Source organism: Leptosomus discolor, chromosome 6 (genome assembly GCF_034619465.1).
Source record: "Leptosomus discolor isolate bLepDis1 chromosome 6, bLepDis1.hap2, whole genome shotgun sequence".
NCBI lineage: Eukaryota > Metazoa > Chordata > Aves > Leptosomiformes > Leptosomidae > Leptosomus > Leptosomus discolor.
Genome location: NC_141396.1, coordinates 54,265,692 through 54,285,980, shown reverse-complemented (window position 1 = coordinate 54,285,980; position 20,289 = coordinate 54,265,692). Strand labels below are relative to the sequence as shown.

Genomic DNA, 20,289 nt, shown 5'->3' with positions numbered 1-20,289 from the left:
CAATCCATCATAGACCGTGACTGCTGAAGTACAGCTCTACATGTCTCTACCTTTGAAGCATTACAAGCTTTCCAACATTTCAAGGCATATTTAGTATTGTAGTGCAGACATACTGCTCTTGTCCTAGTAACTTACATTGGAAGAAGAAATTTTGCCACTGAACAAATGAAAAAAACTTCTTAAGCAGATCTAGTGTGTAGAAACAGCTAAAAAGAGCCCTATGGCTTCTTGGATTCTAGAGTTTTGGAATACCACAGACCATGACTGTGGAAGCAAAGATCTGTGTATTTCTACTCTTGAAATATTACAGGCTTCTGAGGAACATCACAAGACATATTTAATATGGTACCACAGATGGATTGATCTTATCCTGGTAGCATACGATGGAAAAAAAATTTGCCACCGAATAAATAAATAAATAATCATCGACAACAAAAACCCACATCCAAAAAACCCCCAAACCAAACCAACCCATGCTTCTTTTATGTCGTCGAAATTACAGAGTTTATTAACACTTATGTAATTTGAAGATTTAGGAATTTTTGAATTCTAGCCCCCCCCAAAGGCACCTCTTCCAGCAAATAATAATATATGTGTGTGTGTGTATAGACATGTATATAAAATACATATATATGTGTCCATATATGTAATATTACAAATATAATTTATAAAATTGAGGAATATAGTTATTAATGGATGACTGGAACTATTTCAATGCACTTAATATTTTGGAGGAACTGCTTCTTCACTATCATTAGTAAATTCAGTGATTGAAACTAGTCAAAGGTCTTTTTTTTAATTTTGAAGGAGGAGATACATATGCAGTCTAGATGTTACGCTATTGTATATATTTATGCAGTAGGATGTTCTAATCTAATGTAGTGTTACTGTTTAGAAAAAATGTGTAGTATTTTCTTCAGGTATCATTGTGATTATATGCAATAAAATCTGTTCTGTCTTTAAAAGTAAATAGAACAAACCCTAATTGTTTTCTTAATGATGTGTTCAGTTTTTGTATTTGACTGCTTCTCATCTTTCATTTTGGTGATTATAGATTCTTACGTCATTAGTGGTAGATCCATTTACATACTGGAATAAAACCTTTCTGTTTGGCAATGTTTAGACATTTTCCTTAGTTTCTAGGTTTTGCTATATAGGCTATTAAGTCTGGATCTTTATTCAGGGTAGCACTTAAACATATGTGCTGAGTCATTAAGCATGCATTAAAGCCAATGTTTATCTTTAACTTTGGTGGTACTTAAGTGTTTCTTGATGCTTGTCCAAGATTCATAGTTTTGATTTTTCTTTTATATGGTTAGTATTACAGTTAGTTATTTAAAGGCCTGTCTTGCTGACTTAAGTGAGGAAAACTTGGCTTAAACACAAAATAGTGTTTTAATTTTACTCAGACTCATCTGTTGTAGTGGTACATACGCATGTGGAACAGGATGTAGGCACAGGGGAGGAATGTTCTTTTGGGGGAAGAGAGTGCCTTTAAAATAATTCAGTTTTCTGCAGTAGTGTTTGTAACCCTGCTATGAAAATTATTGCTTTCAAAGACAGCTGAATAGGCAAAATCAAGAAGGACAGTAAATTATCAACTCTTAAATTAATTTCAGACATTATGTAAAGCCATGTAAGTAGTTGCAGATTACTTAATCTTTGCTGAGTCCAGAAGAACATAATAAATCTTTTTCTCTGTCAAAGGCTTTAATGCAAAAGCAAGTGGTATAAAAAATACTGGTTTTACTCATGGCATTCTTTTGAAGCTGTTATTCTAATCCTATATGTTTATCAGGCTATATTTATTATTCAGGGCTAAAACCATGTTTAACCCGGTAAATCTCTTTTTCAGCAATAAGCACATAATTACATTTCATAGTTATTATGGTAATTTGCAAATACTATTGTAAGACTCCACAAATAATCAAATACAACATTTTGTTAGACAAGTTCTACAGTGACTTCATGCAATTCTCTGTATTTACATACCTGAATCACTGCAGGCAGTGTACTCAGATTTAGGTAGCCAACATGTAACAGTCTAAAGCTTCAAACTATAAAACTGTGTTTTGTAGATATCAAATCATAGCATCCTTCAGTCCTCGGCTCTTCTGAAGTGCAAGCCACTTCTTTGGGAGCTTGCCAATAAACACCCAAGTCCGTTTTCTATATAAAGAGATAAAATATACATTGCTGAACAATAGTAAAATATGTGTTGCATAAACTTAAAAAGTTACAGTGGGGGTACTGAGAAGATGCTTTCTGTATGTAATTTGTGGGGTTTTTCCTGGGCTTTTGCACTTTCTTGCAGCACATAAATTAAGGATTTTACCAATTTTTGATGTAAGACATATGGAAACTGGAAAGTATTTGCTAAGAAAGTGTGTGGCTGTAGTATGAATTTATTCACAGGGAAAGAATTAATGGATTTGTCATTTTGAGAAATAAATGCTTTTATTTTACTTTTTTTTTAGAAGAAGTATGAACATTAAGCCAAGTGAGCATTTGTAGGCTAATTTATACATGATGAGGGTATGGTGGATCTGGAGAATCTGTAATGAGAAGAGTTACTACTCTTCTTTAAAATATACTGAATGAGAGAGGTGCGTGCTAAAGATAAAAAGCTAGGATACACGACCAATAAACCAGAAGTGTGAGCAAGAACAGAGAAAAGACAAGTACGTATCTTTAGGAGACACATGAATGTTTGTATTTAATGTCTTCCTATTTCGTTAGATATTTGGTTTTGCTGACAAACTATTCTGCTTTAGCCTGCTTGGATAACAGACTTTTTTTTCTTGATTCTAATTAGATATTTGGAATACAGAGACTACTGCTGAATGAGACACCAGTCTTTAAAACTGAACATATATTAGATACTTCAAACAGTCTTAATGTTTCTTCTCAGGTGCCAAATGGGAGAGGTGACATAGTTGAACCTCAAAAACGGACGGTTCTTAAACCAGGAGGTTCTGAGTAGTCCTGACCTGGTGAGGATGAATGTTTTCTCATCAGAAAATGAACCTTTCAGCAGCTCTTGTAGAATTCTGCAGCCAAATGAGTAATACAAAAAGTTGTTCTTACCTCTAAAAAAAACCTCCTTCACAAACAAACCCAAACTACCCAAAAACCTCCCTACCAACCAACAACAAAACAGACCAACCTCCCACACAACATGTTGGGTGTTAATAGAAGCAAGCTGTGGACTGCGATGAAAGGAGTAGCTTGTGCTTGTGTCTTGCCAGTTTGAGGAAAATAGCAATGCTGTGAAGAACTGTCCGTTTTATAAAGTTGAAGTTCTTTGTCTCCACTTTCCAGGGGACATTGTGTGTGAGGGCGGTTGGCTGGGTGTTCTCTTTGTTATGAGAACTGTTTCACTGCGGAGAGAACTTTGCTCCGTGTAGTAGATGTATTTTGATCTGAGATTTCACATGCTAACTTTCTTTTCAGTACAGCCTGTCAGATGAGATTCTGTGCTTTTCTTTGGCACCATCCACTTCATCATCCAAAACTGTGCTTTTAGCTGTCTTGGCATTTGAGAACTTTTTCCAGCTCTGCCACGGGGCTGACTCTGGCTGAGAGAATTCTTGCCGTTTTTTCCTAATACAGAATTGCTGTGAAAACAGTTACTCATGGTTTTAATCTTAAGGCTAAGGGACATCCATATGAGCAATAAAGCAACTTTTTATTTTGGTAAACTTAAATTTTGTTTTGTATTGGGCAACTTCAGGGACTTTCTGGTATGTCTGTTAGTAATAAATCTCTCATAAAACCTCAGTCTCATTCTTTGTTCAGACAGGTAAGCTTTTGTAGCTCAGTATTTTTTCAATAATGGTGGGTGTTGTAGGAATAGATCTTTATGGCTTACTACACAGTAAATACTGTGGGTTTTTATATTCTAGTTACTGACTTTTTACATCTCCAGATAGGTGAACACTTAATGCCTATGTCAAACAGCAGAGCTGACCTACTACTTTGATATTAGGTGCAACTGATCTGGAGAATCAGTGCCCAGTATTTTGGATTGTCACTTTTTGGCATCCCATTTCAACTGATGTGCTGAGACTTTCTTTCAGTGTAGCCTAACTTGTTCTGTCCTCATGCTTCGCATAATCTCTTGTGTCTGTTTAAGTGGTAGGGAAGCAATTAGTTTATTACTTTTGGGAACTTCATGGATAGTGAGTAAGGTAACACAATATGTGAAGGGATGGGATATGACAGAAATTCATTTGGACCATGTTGGGGAACCAGTGGAACTTCCGCTGCTCTCAGGAGGTTGAGTGTTTGACCATTAGACTTATGTAAAATCTTCCATTTAATTTGTCAGTTGGCCATGAGCAGAGAATTCCAATGTGAGCTTGCAGTTCTGGGAAGTGAAGTGGCATTTAGGCATTCTTCTGTCAAATGGCTCCATGCAGCATTTCTTATGTTAATTTGCTGCTACTTCTGCCTTTTTTGAGTGGGCACCTGTCCACATCAGGAGCTTTGGCTGTGATCCCCACAAAATACTGTATATGCACCTGTGTTACCTTGGAAAGCTCGGGGAAAAAACTGTTACAACGTAATTTCTGCTTTGAAGAAGCTAGATTTTAACTGGCTGAATGTTTTACATTTCAGCTAGAAAATCATCGTGAAATGACTTTACTTTCTGCTTCTGTTGTAGTAGTTGTTACTTTTACAATACTGTTTTACAATCAGCAGCAATTTAAACTCTGATTAACACACATAGTGGCATCTACATAATTATTATAACAAAGCATATAGTTCTGCACCCTTCATATTCATGGGCTGATTGCACTGTCATTAAGCAAATTTCTGTTTTAATAGATGCTGATCACTGTCTTTCTTTAGGAATGAATTAATGTTTCCTTGTTTTTAAAGACACTGAACGTTTAGAGTATACAAAAAATGTTGGATAATCTCTAACAATGTGATTTTGCTTTTTCTTCCCAGGTATGAATGCTGCTGTGCGCGCAGTAGTACGCATGGGGATCTATGTAAAAGCCAAAGTGTATTTTGTTTATGAGGTTAGTTTTTGTTTTTTTCATTCTGTATTTGTCTTCTGACTATACTTGAATTTTTGTGGAAGCCTCATGGAGAGTGAATAATATAAATTTTAAAATGTTGTAGATATCATTCCCTTTCATCAGTATTTTATTTTCTATTTTTTTATTTCTGTGGAAAGTCCTTTTTACAAGGTATATGCTAAAACTATTTAATTTAAAAGTGATTTTTTTAAATATATAGAATTCTTTATGTGCCACCAGAAGTTTGAAAATACTGAGAAAACTGGAGATGATTGTCATCCAGCAGTGAGCTATGTATTCGTGTACTAGTTAGATGTGGACCTCAAGTATTGTACTTTAGAAATACCTTCCTAAACCTAGCTACACTGCTTATTCTTAACCCTTTGACTTTCCCCCAGTCTGTTTTCCTAGGCTATGATAAGGATGTACCATCACTCTCATTTCATGTATTACACAACTTGTTTTTGGTAAGAGTGCTGGCTTATAGGTAGAAAGTTGTAACTGAAAAAACTCCAGCCAGCAAACAAAAAAGACCCCACCAAAAAACCTGCACCATCATCAGTGTGTCCAGACATGAGAATTTTGTGTTTGAAGCTTATGACTGCATGTACGTGAAGATTGTTATCTTCTGTAAGAATTACTTGATATGAAAAAATGATGAGACAAGTTTGATGTAAATGCCAAAGTAATGCTGTATGTGTATGTCTTACTGGAAGACTAAGTTATAGTTAGACTTCGCTTGACGGAGACTTTCAGTTTTTATAAAATTTGCAGATTAAAGAATACAGTAAATATATTTAGGAAGAAGTCATTCTGTTCATACTGGAATTCCTGTACAACGCCTTCGAAGTTTGAGGTGATTACAAGTCATAACAAACATTTGATATGGGGCAAAACATGGTAGGCAATATTACTAGCAAAATGTAGTCTTAATGTTTAATGTAAAAATACGAAGTACTGAGATGCATAGAAGTGCTACGAAAGTAGGTTGGTTTTAGTTTTGTGCATGCAAATACACAATTAGCTTTAAAAGGTAGCTATTTATCCATTTTCTTTCTGTGACTGCGTATTCCTATAGTTCCTTTACTAAAGAGATGCAAAGGTTATTGAGATGCAAATAAACAGAGCACTGTGCTCCAAAATGCTTTTGTACTACACTGCTACAGCAACTAGCTCTGAATACTTGGTGTGTGCTAATTACATGGCCGATCTCTAAAATTCTTTCAGTGTTCAGCTGTTTTGCAGGCTTGCCGAAATGGGTCAGACAGTTTTGTGGAAATAAAGAGGGTGTTTTGGGCTGTCTTTAAAGGCCAGAACTTGGTTTTTTAAATTGTTTTTTAATTACATTTAACTTAAGAATTGCCATCTTTGTAGTTCATCTTACAGTGTGTTTACTTTTGTCACCTTTTAAAAACTGTTTTGTATCACAGTGTGTATTCAATGGTAAATTTCCAGAGAAATTTGGATATTTGTGTTTTTCTGAACTTAGCAAAACTAAACTATTTATCATATTCCTCTGTTAATTGCTAGTTTGCCAATGTGAAGTCACAGATATTTCTGAATGAAAATCAGTTGTAAAAATTGACTCAATATTGGAGTTTTGAATTTCCATTATATATTGTCATTCTGTCTTTATTCTAACAGTAATGTTGCAAGCTTTGAAATGAAACAACTATTTCATTTCAGCACTTCAAAATAGGAAACAGATGCACGTGACAAGTGTAGTGGAAGGTAAAAATATTATGGTAATGCAGACTTCAGTGTGTTAAGCAGTGAGAACAGTATGTTTTTAGCCTGCATTTTGAGTAGTCATTTTAATCAGACACATATGTCAAGGTAAAGTGATAGAGGTATTGAAGCTGCTCTGAAAAGTGAAGAAAAAACCTGAAGTGGCAACATCCGAAAGTGAAAAAGGTTTTCTTATTTGGAGCCAAAAATGGAGTTAAAAGTCTCAGCCTTTTCAAGCCTGCTTTACTTTAGTTGTCATATGCTCTTTTTCTCCTGTAACTTTCGTAAGAACTTTTTGCACTGTAAAACCATCTCTGTTGTATGTTTGTGGCCAAAATTAGCTCCATATTCTAAGTAAAACAATAACTCTGTTTTCCTTTTGTTTCCTAACTCCATTTTGCTTCAGTTTGATGAGAGATTACTGAAATAAAAATTGGCAGTGAACTAGTTACAAGTAATTATCTAGCCTTTTTTGAGTTGGGTTTACCAAAGCCCAAAGAAAGAAACCGTTAGATACAGGAATTCATGGGCTATTTGGACATAATTCGGTTCCCCAAAGAAGAGGAGAAAAAAAAAAATCATGTGAAAACTAAAACTATAAAATAGTTTCTATTAAAACTATAATTTATTATATTTATATATAATTTATATCGTTTATATACAATATAATTTCATAGCTATAAAATAAAAAATCTTATATCTTAATTCATAGAAATTAACACACTTGCAAATTTTGCTATGAATTTGTGAAAACAATGCTTACTCTATACAGTTGCCCTAGTTTCCTAATCCATTCGCGCTAACATCTTTTAGTATTTAATTTTAATATATAAACAGTTTGTAGTCACCCTCACTGACTAGTGTCACATTATTCCTCAAATATACCCCAATCTGAATTAAAATTTGAATGCCCGTGGTCTTAGTTCATTCGTACTGTGAAAATCTAGGAGATGGAAGTACATGTAAAAATACCAGTCTGCTCTAGGAGGCTGGTTTAAATTTTTTCACTAATCAGAAGTGATTTAAGTTGGTTTTGGTTTTGATTTTTTTTTCTTTTTAATTGAGAACGAGAAGAACAAGTGATGCCTCTCATTTATGGCAATTCATTTTAGAAACTGAGGTCTTAAATATTTATACAAATAACCTGCCCTTTTTCCAGGATTGAAGCACATAGTTCCCAGTGGATGCGTGCTCTTACTACTAAGCTATGGAACTTTTAGATTCTTCATCTTGATTAAGAGTCTTTTTCTCAAGAGGCCAGCATTGGAAATGCAATGGTACGGCAGTCACGGATTTCTGTGAGGAAAACTTCATGTCTTTTATGTGGTGGTTTGTGCACTCAGTGATGCTAGTATTTTACGTTGTCGAGCAATAGCTAAAAAAGCTCAGTAAGTAAATAACTGTTAAAGCCCAAAATGTCTCGCATGTAACGTATCAGAAGATGACTTGTTCTTTTTCAAAAGCTTTTGGTTTTAGAGTTAAGACTGGAAGCAAGGTTTGCTGTCTGCCACTCTCTCCAGGAGTTCCAGTGTCTGTGTATGTACCCTGTGAACACATGACCCACAGAGATTTCCTCTTGTTCGTCTTTGAATATTCATGTACTGGGTAGAGGAAGGGATAAGCATAAATGAAGTTGATCTTCAAGTATAGTGCTTGCTGTATTTTTGATAATGTACTTTTTTACATTCTTGCCCCATAGTTACAATATTTTAGTACCCAAGCTGCTATTTTTAAATTTAAAGTAAGATTATTTTTTTTTAAATGTCAATTTACAGGTTCCCACTCTCTTTTTATTAATGTCTGTATTCACATCTGCCACTAATTTTCAGTAATTAGACAACTGTAACAGTGTTGAACTATTTGATATAAAAATTCAAGTTAAATTCCACCTTTGAAATGGATTGCCTGGTTCCCAGGTTAGTGTCAGTGTTTAAATAACTAAAATGGTAATTGGAAATTGTGATTGTTATTAATACTTCAATTTTAACTAGTCTTTTTTTTTTTCCTATAGCTTTTCTAGAAAGCTGTTTTAATTCTACAGTGTTTTATCTCTTGGTGGTATGGAAGAGCAGCATGGAAATTCTAGCTACATTCTTCAAAGCTGGCTGACGTACAGCGCTTGGCAAGCAGAACTGAGTTGGGGAAAGCTAATATAACAGTTAAAATGGATCAGGCCTGTCCTTACCTTGTAGTGGGAGGAGCTGTTAATGTGGCTTCTGTTCTTGGTTGTCTACACAGAGAAAGTAGAACCGACATGGACTCCTGACCACACTGCACGAGTTCTTTGTACTTCAAAGATGCATGGTGCAGGAGTCGGTCATAGCTCAGCCTTAGCCTAGCTATATAAGGTGTTTCAAATCTGATGGACAATTTCAAATAGTAGTTTATCCATTTGCCTTTCCCCATATTTTAGATTTGTTTTGTTAACAAATAATATAACAAATTATAAGAATTGAGAATTTCCATCCTTGAGTCTCATGATATGTATATAACTTATGTACATATTTACTATATATAATACTTTCTTGGATGCGCTTTCTTTATTTTTCCTCTCAAGTAATAGTGGAAGGTGAATGATTGGAGCAAATATGTTAACTGTTAGATTTTTGTCAACTTGTAGGGCAGCTTACTGTAGTCTGTTCCAACTGAGCTGGGATGCAACATCATGCCATTCTTCTAGGATTTAGGATTTGTTCTTTTAGGATTTGTTGTGTATCAATCTTTGTGTTATTGTAGTTGCCGATAGGAACACTTCTAGGAAAAACTTTCAATCTGTTACCAAGTGATATAAGGAACAGCAGATTCTTTGCTTTAAAAAAAACCCACACCAGCAAACCTGTGATAAGTGAGGTTAGTAATCAGCCTTCATCAAGCTCATTTGGACCCACTGGAATGTTTCAGTATGAAGATCTTTGCACTTTATCTAAGAAAGAATTTATTTATTCTTGAAGTTGATATGTAGATTAAGCATTATTTCTTTTCCAGTTTACTTTAATGTTGAAGGAATCGTGCAAATGATGTCTTAGCTTCAAGTCATTATGTGTGTACATTAGTATACAAGACCATGTGTGTATACATTAGGTACATATCAAAGTTATCTAGCGAGTGTACAAAATATAGAAGTGATCTGTTGAATGACAGATTAGAGGCATAGGTCATTTTCCATCTAGCTGTTTCTTTACTATTACTTGATCATCTTATATGTGAATTCATTAGTCAAATCTCAGTGAGCAAAAACTTTTATGCTTGGAATCTGTACTAGACTCCTAGGAAGCTTAATTTGAGTAATTTGTACTTTTTCTGAGTCCAGGTTATCTTTATGTTCTTACCCTATGATGCTAGTGAGGGACTCCAAGTGTGATACAGTATTCATATAATATATATGGCTTTTTAAGCCAGTGTAGGCTTAGTATGTTTCCAAGTTACTGTTTAGTGGACAAAATTTGCATACACTCTGGATCATGCCAGAGTAAGTGTCTCCAGTCCATAATGTCAGTTTTATTGTCTTCTAAACTCCCTTCTATTTTTAGTTCCACCTGATTTATTCCACCTTAAAACTAAGTATGTTCAGTCTTGGAAGAACTGCATATGAAGAAAGGTTAACTAGTTGTTCCTCAGCATGATTATCCATATATACACATAATCTAAAAATGGAGACATAAACATTGTCATGTGTATTTTTTAGTGGTTTTTTGTTTGTTTTCTTTAACCTAGTGTGTTTTTTTTTTTCTCTTTGGATTTAAATAGATGTCAAAAAGTTGAATGGTAACTCCAGTTTTATTCTGGTGTCTGCGTCAGTTAGGTTTTTCCAGGTTAGAGCTTTGTTGTATTTTCTTTGGTTTTCTTTTTCTTTTTTTTTTTTTTTTAAAATCAGTGTTCACAATATCGCCTAATGTAATTGTCACTGCCTTTCTCCTGGTATTTATGCAGAGAGTTAATAAAGCCAGGCATAACAAAACCTTTCAGCTGCTCATTGGATAGTTTTCCTTCTTTCAACTAAGCATAGTTCTTTCCATATCACAGCATGCATTGGTTTCTGAAGACCATTTGAGTTAAGGTGTTAAGGTTCTTAAATGCATCACAAAAAATTGTATTTTTCTACTAAATTTCTGTCATCTTTATTGTGTAACTGCCTCCAAAAAAGATTGAAGATTATGTGACTTGATTTCTTCTTTGTTTATGAAAGATTTTGGGTTGTGCTCTTTGTTTTGTTTTCCTTATGCCTACCTTGGGCGAAAAAGTGTACAAAGTGTTACGAAGGTAGATTTTTTTTTTTTATTTTTTTTTTATTATTATTTTTTTTTGGTAAGGTCATGACCTCAGGCTGAGGTTATGTTTTTAGGAAGCACATTTTATAGTGCTTTTCAGAGTTCTTCCATCTTTGTAGTTTTTCAAAAATAACTGAATATTTATTGCTAAGAAAGGAGAAATACGTTGCCATTGTAGTTTATAAGCTGTATAATCCATGTAAAGCATTACTTTATCTTGAAGTTGTCTTTGGAATTTTTCTTGTAGGAAGAGGGTTTGATTGGCCTTTTTTTCCCCCTAATGTGATACCTGCTTGAATGTTGTTTAATTAAATTGAGTATTTTTGGGGTTTTTTTAATTACTTAAAATTGCATTAAAATGTACAAGGTGAGTATTACTGCAGTGGAAATTTTACACAATTCAGATCAGACTCCTGAAACACTTTTTCTCTTTCAGGGTTACCAGGGAATGGTTGATGGAGGTGATAATATTGTAGAAGTTTCATGGGAAAGTGTTTCGAGTATCCTGCAAGTGGTAAGTGTTAGGGGGTAGGACCCAAACCCTCTCTGTTTAAACAGGAAACTAAACTTCTAGATCCAGGTAACCACTGTAATTATGGATTCAAATTCTGTGATGACTGAGTGACCAGCACATACCACTTTTAGCAGAGACCGGTTTCTTCGGTGCGGATATTTGATGCTTTCTAAAGATTTAGTCTTGTATTAGGTGTACAGAAATAATCTTGAACACCTTTGTCCTAGATTTTCAACATTACACGTCATTACCCTCCTAAAGCCATATTGACAAGCCTATATTTAATAAAAAAGACATTATAGGGCCAAAATAGGAAACAACGGTGTTTTATAAGGTGTTTTCTTCCAAAATGCTGTTGACTTTCTGTGTAAGTGGATTTAGAATTACAGTAATGGCTGTAATTACTGTACAGTTCTCCAGAGCTCAGATAATACCAGTGACTTTGTGCATTTATATTACAACGTTCTGTATTTGAATCTCCTCACGCTTTTCCTCAGCATGGTAATGTTGTTACCTCTTCCAGAGCAGATGCTATGTTTGGCAAAGAGGCCTTGCTGCTTGCCAGGCTTTCTGAAAACTTCCTCCAGGTGAAGCATGTGTTTCTTTGGAGCATTCTGTAATACAATAAAGATGAAACAGTTAGCACAGGGAAAAATAGATTTTTAATTTTTTTTTTAAAAAAACAGACAAGAATACTGGAATACTGTGAGATATTTTGTCATGGAGTAACTGAAGTTGGAAGGGACCCATAAGAATCATCAAATCCAACTCCCTGCTCTTCGCAGGGCTACCTAAAACTAAGCCATATGACTAACAGCATCATCCAGGTGTATCTTACAGTTAAGAAAAAATTGAGATGTCATGGACAAGACACATGAGAGCATGGGCAGGAGCAGGATGTAGACATCCTGTATGGGTATATACAGAGCAACAGTGAGGCTGAGGATACATCTTAAAAAATGTGCTTAGTTCCTTTGCTACAAGGTTTTTCAGCCCACCACATATTTTAATCAGAACAAGTTGTAGTACATTGTTTCAAATATACTTTTCTTTTTTTCTTTTCCACTTACAACTATGTTTTTTTAAGCACGAAAATACCTCATTTAGATACGGTTTTAGTCCTCGTTATTTTTGGGACATCTCTATGTGTACACTGCTACATTTTGCCTGTGGAGAAAGCTGAATTGCTTCTGTTCCACATCTTTTTTTTTTTTTCCTTGCCCTAGCAGCTGTTGTGTATCGCAACATAGATAGTAAAATAGTGCCTATGGTTGGCTTGAGAGCTGAAACACCTATTGATAGGGCAAATCATATCACTACAGCCTCTACGGATTTGAAGCTTCAATTTAGATTGGCATGACTAATTTACTATAAGTTGAAGTGAAGAAAATGTTTGTGCAAAAGTGAGGTAATCATCTTCAAGTTGGTTTGCAGGGAAAAAAATGGGTTTGCTGTCTTAATTTTATTTTTTACTGTGATAATAAATAAGGCAAAAATTAGGCTTTTCTTGAGTGACTGAACAACAGAAATGCGTAAGATGTGTAAATAACTTGCTGGGCATCTTGCTGAAAACAATTTTCAGTGACAGGGCGCCTCAGTCTTTTTTTAAAATAATGACTTCCATTTATGGAGGAAGTTCTTTAAATGATACTAATAAATAAATAGAGCAGATAATTAATAAAACAGAAAATTTTGCATTAGTCTGATCTGTAATGCACTAAATGTGAATGCAGTTCTATCCATAATTCTGTGGAATAACAGTAAAAGCTAATTTTGAGCTTTAGGGAAACATCTTCTCTGTTATTGTTTATATATTTCTTGATACTAGGGGAAAAAGTGTTACACTGAAGCAAATTCATCTAAATTCTCAACTACTTGGTATCATAACCCTTTTACTATTGTAATCACAAATAAGTAACAATTAGATAATTTACTGGAATGCTACTGAAATTAATCCCAAATCATTTAACATTTTCCTTCAAGAGTAGCTCTATCAGTCATTTTTGAGTGTTTTTTACCTTTTCCTTGGTGTGTATATCTGCTTTTGAGAACATAATTGCCCACTTTGTTTTTCATTACTTTGTACTGACTGTAAAATTATAGATGGAGGTTATGCTGCAAAGTAACAATTCCTCGTTAATCCATCTTAAAAAAGTACAGTAAAATACTAGATTATGAATGAAAATGGTTACATTTCCTTTTTCTAGGGAGGTACAGTTATTGGTAGTGCACGCTGCAAATCCTTTCGTACCCGAGAGGGCCGCCTGCAGGCAGCCTACAACTTGGTTCAGAGAGGAATCACTAATCTGTGTGTGATTGGTGGAGATGGTAGTTTAACTGGTGCCAATCTGTTCCGTGAAGAGTGGAGTGGACTTCTAGAAGAACTGGCACAGAAAGGTAAGTTTGTGTTTAGACTCTCTAGACTTCTAGTCCAATCTCCAGGGAAGTTATATACCTTAACTATATATACACAACCTATGTCTAGAGGATATTTCAGTTCTTCAGTTCAAAAATCAAATGCATACCTTCTAGGAAATTACGTGGTTCTTCATAAACTAATAGTTTTTAATTTCTGTACATCCTCTCTGATATACCATAAAGGTTCAAAAAGGCCAAACAGTTATTGGGCAACAATCTATGTGGCTTTTTTTCCCCCATTATGAATCGTTTTCAGGGTCTGAACTTTGAACCTTCTGCTTGAAAAGCCCTTTGCCCTCATATCCAAACTGAGATGGTAATTCCTTTCCTGCAACAAGCTACGCACTTGGTTGTTAATAAATTATGATGCTTTCCTGCCTGTATGTCACTATTTGTTTTAAGATCAGAACATTAAGTGACTGTTGCTAAAAGTGCATCCAGCCAGGTAGTTATCTTTGGTAGCATCCAAGAGAATGTATAGGGAAGAGTAAAAGAACAGAACAACCCTCAATAATACTGTATTGATGCTATATGTTATTCATAATATATAAATACTCTGATAGGTTCTATCCGTTTCTGTCTTCAGGACTTCCTGAACCAGATGCTGTTAGCAGTCCTTAATGTATTTCTCTTCCATGAATGTATACAATCTTCTTGAAAGCATACAGATTTTTGCTGAAACCATTGTGTAGCAGAGTTCTACAGCTTCACTGAATTATGAAGATTGTGAAGAATCTTCCTCTGTTTATTTTGATCCTGCTGGCTTCTTAGTATCGTTTGACGTCCTATAATTTTTGTATTGGAACAAACAGTGAATGATCAGTCCTGCTTCCTCTCTGCATGCCACTTGAGATTTTACATCTGTCTTATTTTCCCTTCATCATCTCTTTTTCTAGATGGAAGTTTGCTTAGTTGTTCCTTATGTGTAAGTTCTATACTTTTGATCATCTTTGTTGACCTTCTCTGAACCTTTTCCAGTTCTACCATGTCCTTTTTGAGGTGGGGAGGACCACAACTGCACCCAGTATTCAAGATGAGGGCAAGATGATGGATCTACACAGTAGTATAATGATCTTTGTTTTGTTCTCTATTCTTTTCCTAATATTTTCTAATATTTTTTTTTGACTGCTGTTGAGCATTGAAGCTGATTTATTAATGAAACCAGCATTGTTATATTATTATGCTGAAAATAGCATTATTTTGTTTATGACATTAGGCTGCATTTTTCGTATGTATTCATTTACATTTATCTACAGTGAATTCCATCTGATACTTTACTGCTCACTGTGTCTTGCTAGTTGTCTTCATTTCTTCTCAGACACTCCACACCTTTAGGATGCAGATAATTCAGTTTGATCAGTAAACTTTGGCACCTTACTGCTCATTCCCTTTTCTAGGTTATTGCTGAGAATGTTGAACAGCGCAGATCCCTGTAGAACTCCATTGGTTGCCTTCCTCAGATACAAGAACTTGCATTTACTACTGCCCTCTGTTTCATATTTTTTACCCTTGGTTTCACAGTATTTATTCTATGCAGAATCCTTCTCTCTTATGCCATGGCTACTTAGTTTCCTCAAAATCCTTTGGCGACAGATCTTGTCAATGGCTTTTTGGAAATCTAAGTAGAATATGTCAACCAGATATCCCTTATTCATGTGATTAGTAAGTCACCTTTGGAACTGTAGAAAAGGTTTGTAATGCATGGTATAAATTCATAGAAAACATTTTGATTCCTCTTCAGAATGCTGTATTTATGGACATTAGTATATTTTTCATTATGGTTTCTACTATTTTCTCTGGTATAGACATTGAACACACTGATACATAGTTCTTGCATCCGATATTAAAAGTTCGGCATTATATTTACTACCATCCCATCCACAGATACTAAGGTAGTTTTAAGCACTTAAGCAGCTAAGGTATTTCATCCTTGAGATCCTTTAGAACTCTTGGATGATTCAGCATTTTCACTGATGTCTTGGGAGACACAGACTTAAGACTTAAATAGAAGCATTTCTGTTCTATTTGCTTATTAATCATGAAATCAGAGCCTTTCAGTGTTGCATAAGAGAAGTCTTCAAAACTTTAATGTTGGTTTTTGATTGTTTGTATATGCCCATAATTGCATCCAGTTTGCAACCTTTTACTTCTTCACTGCATGTCATACACTGAGACTACAATTTGAATGCTATTGTTTAAGTCCAAACCATCAATTTTAAGGTTGATTAAAAAACTTGATAATCTGTTGACACTTTGACATGGACTGAAAAGCTCTTGTTTCCTTCCTGACTGTAAGGAGTTCTGTGCAGGATTCTTTGGTTGTTTGATTGGCTTTTGTTTGTAGTTTAGACTAACCTTGTTCTTAAAAGATCTAAACATAATTTAATGTTTGGATAGGTTTCATTTACAAATGTAGAGCACTCAAACAATACGACTAAAATGTTTTGGTGTTTTTTTTGTGTTTTTTTTTTGTTGTGGGTTTTTTTGTTTGTTTGTTTGTTAAAAATCTTATAGCTCTTTCTCTGGATACTTCTTTACAGGAAAGATTGATGAAGAGGCTGTTAAGAAGTATGCTTACCTTAACATTGTGGGAATGGTTGGATCCATAGACAACGACTTCTGTGGCACTGACATGACCATAGGTACTGACTCAGCCTTGCACAGAATCATTGAAGTTGTGGATGCCATCATGACCACTGCTCAAAGGTAAATTCTGTATGTTACAGAAAAATGTTAGAAATATACAGTTGTTTATGCTTCAAATCTGAAGTTTCCTATTGCCATACAATACTGGAGGATATAAGTTAATTTTAAATAGAAGTCTCGTAACTGGTATTTGTATTACATCTAGAGTGGGAATAAAAGCTCTTTTTGGCTGTATCTTTCAAGTGTCTCAGTTTCTTTTTAGTAACTGCTTTTCCATCATTGCTGTTGTGGCAGCACTTCAAGTATTGGCAGCAATTCAAGTAGAGACTGCATCAGCTTTAGGGGCAGGTTTTTGGTTTTTTGGTATGTTTTTAGTCTTTCCCACATGTACTCTTCTAGAGAAGATCCAGACACGCAGTGAATAGTACAAAGTAGCATCTGTTTGTATATAAGCGTTCCCTAGGTAAAATGTAAGCAATTTTTTTTTTTTTAATACACCTGTATCATTACAGTTAACTATGTGTCTGCATCGTTTGCATTTCTAGTAAATGTTCACCTCTTCTCTCCGAATTGCCCTTGCATAATTTAGAAGAAAGTGAAAATGAACTGTGCGCTGGGAGATGCGTAACTTCAAATACATTGTTTAATACAGCCTTCTCTTTTGCTAATGAATTCTGTGTTTGGTAATCATGGTAAACGCAGGTTATTTCCTGATACCAGGTTCTGAGTTCAAGAATTTGGACTGGATTTTCTAGTTGCAGTATTACAGTTCTTTTGTTTCCTTATTTTTACAGCCATCAGAGGACATTTGTTCTGGAGGTTATGGGGAGACACTGTGGGTATGTATTGTCTTCACCAGTTTGTATCCCATACATACGTAATTATGAAAGGTCAAGAAATCTGAACCAGAAATGTCTAATATTTTATTATGTCTTTTAGGTATCTAGCTCTTGTTAGTGCCTTAGCCTGTGGCGCAGATTGGGTATTTATTCCCGAATACCCACCAGAAGAAGGATGGGAAGATTCAATGTGTGTTAAGCTTTCAGAGGTAATCTATTACTATGTTTGGCATTCTCTGACGCTTAATGGATAGTGATTAATTATAAAATTGTGCTGTAAATGTCTTTTTTTTTTTTTTTTTTTTTTTTTTTAGTTATATGGATGTGCTTTTATTTTTGTTATAGAATCGTGCACGAAAGAAAAGGCTGAATATTATTATTGTAGCTGAAGGAGCTATTGATTGCCACAACAAACCTATAACGTCAGAGAAGGTTAAGGATGTAAGTGTCAACATCCCTGTGATACACTTTCTGCTTTCTTCTTAAGATGGAGTGTCTTACTAACAATAACATTTCTGTAAAGTAAATCTGTTCCTGTAGAGTAGCTTATCACACAGTCTGCTGGTTTTATTTTATAATTGTGCTTTACTATCTGAATCCATAGTCCACCTAAGGGGGAATTATTTCAGTGGCTGTTTTCTGCTTGTAGTATAAGACAACAGTCCGAAACTGTACTTCATGGGTGCCTTAATTGATAGAAAGTCTGAAATCAGATCAAATCAGTAATTATAATCGTATTTTACTTTGTATTTCATGTAAAATTTTAATAATGGTCTGTCTCACAGTGAAATCATACTGTCTACTTTGGTCAAACTCTTGTAACTTTTTTCTGAACAGTTGCTTTTATGAATGAATCCAAAAATTTCACTGGTGTCCAAGATTAAGAAAAACTTTTGAGCTGAAATTATTCTCCTTTTCTTGGAACAGGATCCCTTAAGAAAAGAAGTTGAAAAATAATCATTGGCAGGAGGGAGCTATGACACTTTGACTTTACCTGGTGTTTATCTGTCCTGTGACTAGGAGTTTTATTTTCCATGACTGTCAGTTTGAGAGTAATCTTTGACTCTTAATTCGGAATTACAGTTTTACAAAGTAAAATATAGCACCAAGTGGTATTAACTGTACATACAGCAGGTCGCTGTTACGCATATATGGAACAAACATTAGTTACTTGCTACAGATTTCAGCCAGTTAAAACATTCAAAAATTTATGTAAGTACCAGGGATAGAAGATTTTGTAAATAACTTGTAAATTTTTTTTCTGCTTTATGGTATTCATTACTTATTCCTAACCTTAGATGCTCATTGAGGATTAATAAACATTAATAAATTATTAATCATTAATAAAACGTGTCTTTCTGTGACTTTAAATTTAATATGTAACAGAGGAAATGGAAAGAAAGTGACTGAATGAAATAATTTTATTCTTAGACTTTTTACTGCATGTATTAAAAGCCTTGTCAATTAAGGTTAAAAGTCATCTGCACTAAAGTTTTACTCGGAATCTTTTGGGATGTGTAATCCTGCACATGGATGAAACATGGAGTGAACAAAACACTGTAATTGAACTTCATTCAAATATTCTAATTATAATATTTAGACCTGTTTTTATAAGGCTGAGGGCTGTGCATAATGAAGCCCTTGTAATGTGGTTAAAGCATTGCAATCTAAGCCACTGTTTTGCCGTTATTAAATAAAATGTTCCCTTAGATTAGGAACCTGTAGTTTAGTTCTAGGTTAGGAATAAACTAAGGACTGGCCCAACTTCTATAGTATTTTCATTACTGTTGACAAACCAGTGTATAGCATATGTAGAATTTTATTATTCCGATAGCACGTAAAACAAAGTAATGCTGACACCTGTATATAAAATAATGATGATAATAAACCCACTATATTTTGAAATTCTTTGCAGCTTGTGGTTCAGCGGCTTGGTTTTGACACCCGAGTAACTATCTTGGGTCATGTGCAAAGAGGTGGAACCCCTTCGGCTTTTGACAGAATTTTAGTGAGTGAATCTAAAATAATTACTCATGGCACCATACAGTACAACTACTTTTTGATTATTTTACTTGGGGGTGGGGTGGTTCTTTATCTGATTAACTTGACAAATCCAATTATTATCTCGCATTAACTGTCTGAATAGCTCAAATTCAGAGTAGTGAAGCACTTTGTGTAAAGGAATCTATGTTAGGATTAAAAAGCAAAGCTGCAAGAACATCATCCATACTTAAGGGCATTAAACAGCTTGTGACATTTTCACCTACCAAGGAATAATTGGCTTCAGCTTGATTTACAGAGAAATTGTGACCATTTCTGTGATTGGAAGCCTTGTGCTTTTAAGTGCTTGCTTGAACACTCAAACATTATCTATTTTCAGGCAAGTCGTATGGGTGTGGAAGCTGTGCTTGCCCTTTTAGAAGCTACTCCAGCTACCCCTGCCTGTGTCGTGTCCCTCTCTGGAAACCAGGCTGTCCGTCTGCCTTTGATGGAGTGTGTGCAGATGGTGAGTTTCTGGCAAAAAGCCAACTTATAGTTATTCATTAACTACAAGAGACCACTGTGTACAATAATTGTCCGTTGTCATTAAAACACTGATGGGAGTATGTGCAGCATTTTCTGCATTGGTGGATAATGAACTTTATGTGTGTTCTCTACATGTTATTACTTATTTGTGAGCTACCAACAAACAATGAGTATGTATTTTTTTTAAATTTCTTTTAAAATTTAATCTTAGATCTTCTGTCTTTAGTGCTACAACAAATTCTCCGGACGCTTGCATCCATTTACACATCATACACAATAGTCAGGTTTCTGCAATAAAACTCTTCAACTTAAACTGAAAA

The 20,289-nt window shown here is 34.8% G+C and overlaps 1 protein-coding gene across 3 annotated transcripts in view; it reads left to right on the top strand.

Annotated features, from left to right (window-relative positions):
- PFKP (phosphofructokinase, platelet) overlaps positions 1–20,289 on the top strand; it is a 45,600-nt gene that overhangs the window by 3,690 nt on the left and 21,621 nt on the right. For all 3 annotated transcript variants that reach the window (XM_086466932.1, XM_086466934.1, XM_086466931.1), the window contains exons 2-10: positions 4,957–5,030; positions 11,463–11,540; positions 13,748–13,937; positions 16,499–16,664; positions 17,399–17,443; positions 17,544–17,652; positions 17,789–17,884; positions 19,359–19,451; positions 19,824–19,949. In XM_086466932.1, coding sequence (XP_086323058.1) covers positions 4,957–5,030; positions 11,463–11,540; positions 13,748–13,937; positions 16,499–16,664; positions 17,399–17,443; positions 17,544–17,652; positions 17,789–17,884; positions 19,359–19,451; positions 19,824–19,949 — 977 coding nt within the window. The remainder of the gene's footprint in view (positions 1–4,956; positions 5,031–11,462; positions 11,541–13,747; positions 13,938–16,498; positions 16,665–17,398; positions 17,444–17,543; positions 17,653–17,788; positions 17,885–19,358; positions 19,452–19,823; positions 19,950–20,289) is intronic.